At 42.8% G+C, this 8,721-nt stretch overlaps 1 protein-coding gene across 4 annotated transcripts; it reads right to left on the bottom strand.

Annotated features, from left to right (window-relative positions):
- Positions 1–1,431: 1,431 nt before the first annotated feature.
- LOC115196390 (cyclic nucleotide-gated channel cone photoreceptor subunit alpha) lies at positions 1,432–8,312 on the bottom strand. 4 transcript variants are annotated; one of them, XM_029757176.1, is made up of 9 exons: positions 8,278–8,312; positions 5,638–5,776; positions 5,330–5,380; positions 4,948–5,115; positions 4,688–4,744; positions 3,531–3,605; positions 3,324–3,425; positions 3,120–3,226; positions 1,432–3,017 (listed from the first exon to the last, which is right to left on the bottom strand). In XM_029757176.1, exons 2-9 carry the CDS (start codon positions 5,730–5,732, stop codon positions 1,660–1,662), a joined length of 2,013 nt encoding a protein of 670 aa, XP_029613036.1. In that variant the 5' UTR covers positions 5,733–5,776; positions 8,278–8,312; the 3' UTR covers positions 1,432–1,659. The 4 variants fall into 4 exon arrangements, with proteins under 4 accessions (XP_029613036.1, XP_029613034.1, XP_029613035.1 ...); XM_029757174.1 differs by lacking the exon at positions 8,278–8,312 and adding an exon at positions 8,043–8,258; XM_029757175.1 differs by lacking the exon at positions 8,278–8,312 and adding an exon at positions 8,043–8,258 and having other exon boundaries at positions 5,638–5,773.
- Positions 8,313–8,721: the final 409 nt, after the last annotated feature.

Raw genomic sequence — 8,721 nt, 5'->3', positions numbered from 1 at the left:
AGTTATGAAAACTTAGGATACTAAAGAGGCCTTTCTACTGACTGAAAAACACCAAAAGAAAGATGCCCAGGGTCCCTGCTCATCTGCGTGAACGTGCCTTAGGCATGCTGCAAGGAGGCATGAGGACTGCAAATGTGGCCAGGGCAATAAATTGCAATGTCCTTACTGTGAGACGCCTTAGACAGCGCTACAGGGAGGCAGGACGGACAGCTGATTGTCCTCGTAGTGGCAGACCACGTGTAACAACACCTGCACAGGATCGGTACATCCGAACATCACACCTGTGGGACAGGTACAGGATGGCAACAACAACTGCCCGAGTTACACCAGGAACGCACAATCCCTGCATCAGTGCTCAGACTGTCTGCAATAGGCTGAGAGAGGCTGGACTGAGGGCTTGTAGGCCTGTTGTAAGGCAGGTCCTCACCAGACATCACCGGCAACAACGTCGCCTATGGGCACAAACCCACCGTCACTGGACCAGACAGGACTGGAAAAAAACGCTCTTCACTGACGAGTCACGGTTTTGTCTCACCAGGGGTGATGGTCGGATTTGCGTTTATCGTCGAAGGAATGAGCGTTACACCAAGGCCTGTACTCTGGAGCGGGATTGATTTGGAGGTGGAGGGTCCGTCATGGTCTGGGGCGGTGTGTCACAGCATCATCGGACTGAGCTTGTTGTCATTGCAGGCAATCTCAACACTGTGCGTTACAGGGAAGACATCCTCCTCCCTCATGTGGTACCCTTCTTGCAGGCTCATCCTGACATGACCCTCCAGCATGACAATGCCACCAGCCATACTGCTCGTTCCGTGCGTGATTTCCTGCAAGACAGGAATGTCAGTGTTCTACCATGGCCAGCGAAGAGCCTGGATCTCAATCCCATGGAGCACATCTGGGACCTGTTGGATCGGAGGGTACGGGCTAGGGCCATTCCCCCCAGAAATGTCCGGGAACTTGCAGGTGCCTTGGTGGAAGAGTGGGGTAACATCTCACAGCAAGAACTGGCAAATCTGGTGCAGTCCATGAGGAGGAGATGCACTGCGGTACATAATGCAGCTGGTGGCCACACCAGATACTGACTGTTACTTTTGATTCTGACACCCCCTTTGTTCAGGGACACATTATTCCATTTCTGTTAGCCACGTCTGTGGAACTTGTTCAGTTTATGTCTCAGTTGTTGAATCTTGTTATGTTCATACAAATATTTACACATGTTAAGTTTGCCTTAAATAAACACAGTTGACAGTGAGAGGACGTTTCTTTTTTGGCTGAGTTTTTGGCTGTTTGAATCTAGGTATACTTTTGACCAGTGGAGGCTGGTGGAAGGAGCTATAGGAGGACTGGCTCATTGTAATGGCTAGAATGCAAAAAATTGAACGGTATCAAACATATGGAAACCACATGTTTGACTGCGTTCTATTTATTCCATTGCAACCATTACAATGAGCCTGTCCTCCTATAGCTCCTCCCACCAGCCTTCACTGCTTTTGACTAGTCAACAATACAGTTTATGGTTATTATCCACTTGGATGGAAAGCTATTTAGAGCTAACCAGATCTAAATTGTGAGTATGGGCTATAGATTTACATTTAATGTCCGTGTCTGTCAAATATGTAGAGTAGATATTCTGCATGTGATCATTTGTCCTTCATCACCTCATCCATCCCCCTGCCTGAGGGGTTTGACCCTGGCCTCCATGTTGCCGATGCGCTGCTTGACCTTGGCCTGGTATGTTGCCCACTCGGCAATCATTCTGGTGAACTTGATCGTCATGACCTCCATGTTGGTCTCCATCGTAAGGACTTTGTTTTCCATTTCTTTGGGGTCGGCCCTGTTTCCCAATTCCTCATCAATGAGGTTGTCTTTCATCAGGATGGCCTTGCCTTTCTCCTCCAGAGCGTACTTGGCGTCAGGGTACTCAGTGAGGGCATCCATCAGGTCGTCTTTAGACAGGGCGAAGAGGTCAGAGTAACCCACGCTCCTGATGTTGGCTGTTCTTCTGTTGCCAGCCTTACTGCCCTTGATGCCCAGGATACTGAGATCTCCGAAGTACGCCCCATCGCTCAGCACACACCACTGTGTGACCCCGTCGTCCGCCACCACAGCCAGCTTCCCTTCTTTGATGATGTACATCTCTCGGCCAATGTCGCCCTTCTTACAGATGTAGTCTCCGGGGCTGAAGACCTGCGGCTGCAGCTTTAACACAAGCTCGATCAGCAGGCCGGCTTCGCAATCCTGGAAGATACGCACTTTCCTCAGCGTCTCCATGTGGACGTTGATGGCAATCTCAGCCTTCAGCTTGTCCGGCAGGTTCTTCAGAACCTCCTTCTCGTCGCAGGTCTTCTTCTCCGTCCACAGGTAGTCGAACCACTTGACCACCCTGGCCTCCAGGACCTTGGAGACCTTACGAAACTCCATGTACTGCTTGATGGAGTCGATCTTGGCCTGGAACTCGGCGCGTGCCGCATTCATGTTGGAGATCATGGCGCCCACGTTACCGACAATGGTGGCAAAAATCAGCACGCCTGTGAGGAAGTCGGCGACGACAAACAGGTACTCGATGTCTCTGACAGGGGGCGGGGTCTCTCCAATGGTGGTCAGGGTCAGGGTGGACCAGTAGAGGCAGTAGACGTACTTCCTGGACAGCTGGCCCATCTCGGGGTCAGTGATGTTTGGGTACACCCAGGTGTCTGAGCCGAAGCCCAGGAGTTTGGAGAGGGCGTAGAAGACGCAAGCGTTCCAGTGGATGATGATCAGGATGTAAAGCACAAGGTTTCCGATTCTGAAAATGTTGGGGTAGTTAGTCCTGGTTTCCGTTCGGTCGAAGAACTCAAAGAGGCGCGCCATCTTGCCGAGGCGGTTGAATCTGAACTCTGGATTGTTGTAACCGTATGGAATGAAGGCAAGATCGGTAGGTATCATCGATATGATGTCATATTTAAATTGCTTCTGGGCTCGGTAGTGTTCTTTTAGTTTCACTGGGTCCTTCACGAGCAATCCTTGTTCCAGGAAACCTGTTGATGACATTTCAAAGCTTTATCGCAAATACTAAATTGTTAAACAAGGCTATGTTATGTAGAAATTATTTCAACAACCCTAAACAAGAATGTTTTTACCTGTCCTAGATCTCACAAACGTGTCAATGTAATAGATGACATCAGAAGTGTAGTCGAGAACCATCCACAGCATTACATAGTTGGCCTGCAGATCATTGAAACTAGCTCTGGGAGACAAGCAGAAACACAAGAGTATTGATCATTCACAATTACTCAACAATATCTTGGGAAACCATAAAACTGGAATCCTAAAACAGCACACACCTTGGCACCAGAAGCATTAAGTTGTAGAATGCTGGGACAGCTACTATTGTCAGCCATTGGTAGTACATATCTGTGGCGGGGTCAATGATCCACACTTCTTTACTGAAATAAACATAAAATACAAAGCTTTTTCCTGTTAACTTATAATCCGTTTTTTTTTTATACATATAAGACTTCCATATAACCATAGAAACTGAATATACTTACGGGGGATCCGGTTTCTTCTCATCCGGTTTCATATCAGGTGGCTTCGGGGGATCTGTCTTCTTCTCATCTTTTTTGCTGAACACATAATTATTTTTCCACACATCATTTTATCAATCTCAATGAAGCATGTACTAACTACAGCACATAACACTATTATACAAGGGGAAAATAAGAGGATTATCTATAGCGGGTGTAATCAACCAAGCCTCGTTCGACCATCCTGATTTTGCAAGCTTACATTCTGTTTTTCTATTTGAAGCAGAGGAGGCTGGTGGGAGGAGTGGACGGGCTCATTGTAATGGCTGGAATGGAACAAATGGAATGGAGTTAAACATGTGGTTTCCATATGTTTGATGTGTTTGATACAGTTCCATTTATCCCCTTCCAGCCATTAAAATGAGCCCGTCCTCCTACAGCTCCTCCCACCAGCCTCCACTGATACGAAGTGAAAAGAAACAAAAGCGCAGCAATCGGGAGGGTGGATCAGGCTAATCAACTGAACTAACGTCACTCTTACAGATTTGTTTGGTGATATTGGATTGTAATGTTCATGGAGGGTGTTATTTGGTTTCAATTCAATTTTCCATTGCATGAAACTATGTGCAATGGTTTATCAAGACCAGAGGGGGGCAGCGTGCTACTGTCGGGTCAAGAGAGTAGTGACAGGTCTCTTGGCTTTCTACTGGTATTTCTTTGTCATTTATCATGTTTTGTCCTCCAGTATGACATTTATAAAAACAAATATGTGTCTGATCACAATTATGTAACACAAAATACTTTGGAGAGTGACAGGGAGGGGGGAACAAAAGCATATACAGCTATTTATTTACAAGCATTTTGCTACACCCGCAATAACATCTGCTAAATATGTGTGTGTCACCAATAACATTTGATTTGATTAGATTAGTTACTACCTACATAGTAAATGAAACGTTCTGAATACTTATGTAAATGTGATATTTCTATTTTTTATTTGTTATAAATCAGAAAAAATGTCTAAAAACCTGTTTTTGCCTTGTCATTATGGGGTATTGTGTGTTGATTGGTGAGGGGAAAAAAACAACATTAATTTTAGAATAAAAAGTTTTAACGTGACAAAATGTGGAAAAAGTCAAGGGGTCTGAATACTAACTGAACGCTATAGTTGGTCCACTTACTCATCCTTGTTGTTGCAGTTGTTCATATTGTATGCTGCAAGGGGCCATTGACCACTGCTTGAACAAGTATATAAATACACGTGTTAGCTTCAAATCTAAGTAGCTATTTCATTTCTAAGTCATAATAATTGCAACATGAGAGAAAGAGAAATTGAGCAAAACACAAACACACACACACACACACACACACACACACACACACACACACACACACACACACACACACACACACACACACACACACACACACAGGGACTCACTTCCTCCTGCGGACTTGGTCAGAGAGTCTGGTGTTGGACATGCTCTCTGCCCTCCAGGCCTCTCTGAACTCTGTGTGTGACTTCATGGTTGAGTCTAAAGGAAGGGCATCTGAGGGCTGACTACTGTGAGATGACCAGCCCTTCACCAACACCATGAAGCGAGACAGCCTGAGAGAAATGCGTTGTAATGTTGTTCAAACAATGTTCAAACATTGAGAAAACAACTACACATGCATTATAAAACAATGAGAAACAACTATACACACATTATAAATTATGAAGGATAAAAAACATATTGAAGTCTATTGACTTATTTCCATTGTAGTCCTTAAAATGGGCATAAATGTAAATAAGGATATGGAAAAAAGACATCTGCACTGACCTGGACATGCCTCCTGTCCCCGTGAAGGAGGGGTCCAGTTGGTCCTCATGGCTGCAGCGTAGAGAGGACACCAGGAAGAGAGTGAGGCCTCCACCATGCTAAAAATATACACTGAAATTGTACTAGCTTGGGACGTGTCAACATTTGTGTTTCCTGTGTTTGGAGTGTCACTACACTGAAATAAATCATGATCACACAGAACGCTTACTGGCATTCAAAAATGGAGTCTGTGTGTTGTTGGCTCTTCAAAGTAAAAGCTTCAAATCCTAAACTAAACCCAAGCTGGTAAAATCCTGTAAATGTCTTACCTGCTGCCACTCTCAATCTGGTCCAGGTTGTCGGGGGTGTTTACCGAACAGCGGCCGTGGCTGGGATAAGACTGCTCCGTGCTGATCTTAGGCATCTTGGTTCACTCTATGGTCCCCAATGCATCAGGCTGGTGGACTGCTGTGAACAGAACAGAATAGTGAGGATACATTAGAGTATACATGTAGGGTTTGATTATTTACATTGTTCCCAGTCTCACAAGTCAAAACAATTGTTTCTTAAGTATTAAATATACCTACAACTATAACGGAGACATTTCAATGTTGAAGCCTAGAAATTGACGCTACAATGTTCATATCAGTAGTTGTTTACCCCCACATTTTATAGTAATGTATCACAACTTTATAAAGTGTATGACTATGATTCAACTATCTATCCTAGGACAGCTCTAGGTCTAGGATGACTCTGTCACTCTCCTAGAGGGGAGAAGCGTGAATAGGGATTTTAAGGGATGGTGAACCACATGTCTCACTGTGGATTTAGAAGGGATTTTTACAGACTTAACAATGGTGTGAGAAGCTGTTCTAGAATAAGGAATGGCTGAGTCTTAAGTGTCACACAGGATCAACTCCCTACACTGTCTTCTAAGAAACAAGTGTTTAAAATAAGCTCTTGGAAGGGCAAATTGTTGTATCTTTGAATAGGTTTCAGAGATTACATCTATCTACAGATATACACCCACACTGAGCGTACAAAACGTTAGGAACATTTGCTCTTTTCATGACAAAGTCTGAACAGGTGAATCCAGGTGAAAGCTATGATCCCTTATTGACGTCACTTGTTAAATCCACTTCAATCAGTGTAGATGAAGCAGAGGAGACAGGTTAAAGAAGGATTCTTAAGCCTTGAGACAATTGAGACATTTATTGTGTATGTGTGTCATTCAGAGGGTGAATGGGCAAGACAAAAGATTTAAGTGCCTTTGAACGGGGTATGGTAGTAGGTGCCAGGCGCACAGGTTTGTGTCAACTACTGTAACGCTGCTGGTTTTTTCCGTGTGTATCAATAATGGTCCACCACCCAAAGGACATCCAGCCAACTTGACACAACTATGGGAGGCATTGGAGTCAACATGGGCCAGCATCCCTGTGGAACGTTTTCGACACCTTGTAGAGTCCATGCCTCGACGAATTGAGGCTGTTCTGAGGGCAAAAGGGGGTGCAACTCAATATTAGGAAGGTGTTCCTAATGTTTTGTACACTCCATGGCTGTATTATTTAATGACATATTCGTATATTTTTGTTTGTGTTTGTCATTCCGTTTTTATTTGGATACTGTCTTTGTGAATGGACTCAAATTATTTTCACAATTTGAATTCATACAAAATCTCACTTCATATAGACTGTTTCACGATTTTTACGTTGGACGTGTACTGACAAAGACATTTGCTTAATAACAACAACAAAAAACTCAAATGTGATCTAAAAAAATACGATTTTTTTTGTTGGTCCACAATCACAATGCACACAAGTGCATTATAGACTCCCACTGAAGTAATGCTTTGCTTTCCAAAGCGTTACATGCAAATGGTTTGGTGTATTGACATGACCTGCCCATTGTATGCCGTGTATGATATTTTGAAAGGCCCTGTCTGAACCTCAAATTGAACAATTAAATGAAACACGAGATTAGAGAAATAATACGGATACAGTAGTAAGGCATGATTGTATTATTCTGCGCAACATGTTTTATTTGAAATGAAAGAAAAACATTTTTTAAATGGAATATGAATTCGTGCTTATTTTTAAAATGTCAAATAACGGATTAACACGCATTCAATCTAACATTTCACAACCTGCATGCAAGGAATAATTAATGAATGAATTTATTAATCCACACATTTTACAACACTTTCGGGTAGGCTACATCTCTACTGTTAAGAATTACGAAGGAGACTGAATTAAAATTGACCTTTCCCCTTTCAGAATGTTTGATGTTTCCAATGTTTCCAATGTATCTATAATTTATGTTAACATGTCTTTATGGTTGATTATAAATTATTTCAGCAGCTGGTGATAATAATACAAATCTGTCAAAAAGGTTAGAATAAGGCCTACATCCTAGTTGGAATTTTTTTCATTACTTTTTCAAACTTTGAGTTAATTCATTGTGATTTAATTTAGTTATTTAGTTCATCCTATTTTTAACACAGTAGTCTGCTTAAATGTGATCTAATCAGAACGTCCTCACAAATTGCCTTACCAAGTAGTCAAAGCTGCTTGGATCTATCCTTCATTGTTGCTCCCGATTAAATTTAGGCAATACAAAAAACATTTTATCTAGCTATAACATTTGATGAATCCTATATTATTTGCAACAATACGGATAAATCAGTTGTTTCTTTAGACTACCACACAATTTGTGCAAATTTCTAGTCTAAATGTACCTGAATATAGTTTAGGGAAAGATAGTCCTCAAGCAAATGTCTTCGTCAAAGGAACTCTCGATGTGATATAGTCCCATGTTTTACTCCTAGCTTCATAGGCTACACAAACGTTTTAAAATCATTAATTTCTCGCTAGACACGGCCTTACATTACTTTCAAATGATATACTAGTGGACACAACGATTTGGAATTATATTTCAGCACCCAGACCAGCTCCCCCTGTGTCCTTTATTACCCAAGCAGCCTCCTTTAAACCGTAACGAACTTCCGTCACCTTCATGAACAGTCATAAACTGCTTGGGGGGAAGAAGAGAGAGAAGGGAGGGATCTGTGAGCGCCACCGCTTGCTGCGAAGTGAAGTTTCTACAACGTTTAACGACTACCACATAAGGGCAGTATTCATTTAGTGTTGGAATTGTTGTCATTAGCCTACAGTTAGGTAAGAAAGTACTTGTTCAGGTGGTGAAGTCATATCACTTATCATTAGATGTTATCTGAAACAAAGGGATGTAGTGCAACAGAGTCCTTGCAATGAGCCCTACATGTCAGTCACCCCTGGACCAGATGTCAGCTCTTCCACCAGGTTCGACTAAACAAGGTTCTAGACCAGTTTGCCCTAAGTGCATGGTCATGAGAGCATATTAAGAAGGAAGACGGATTTACTCTTTGGCTCCAGTGA

Source organism: Salmo trutta, chromosome 6, assembly GCF_901001165.1.
Source record: "Salmo trutta chromosome 6, fSalTru1.1, whole genome shotgun sequence".
In the NCBI taxonomy this organism is placed as follows: Eukaryota; Metazoa; Chordata; class Actinopteri; order Salmoniformes; family Salmonidae; genus Salmo; species Salmo trutta.
Note: the sequence above shows the minus strand (reverse complement) of the source record. Positions and strands in the feature narration are given on the sequence as shown.

Excerpts from the sequence above, each read along its gene's own strand:
- LOC115196390 (XM_029757176.1), bottom strand. The coding sequence starts at position 5,732 with ATGCCTAAGATCAGCACGGAGCAGTCTTATCCCAGCCACGGCCGCTGT. Across the intron at positions 4,745-4,947 it reads GACCAAGTCCGCAGGAGGAA|CAGTGGTCAATGGCCCCTTG; the intron begins GTGAGTCCCTGT and ends TACTTGTTCAAG. Across the intron at positions 3,606-4,687 it reads AACTGCAACAACAAGGATGA|CAAAAAAGATGAGAAGAAGA; the intron begins GTAAGTGGACCA and ends TTATGTGTTCAG.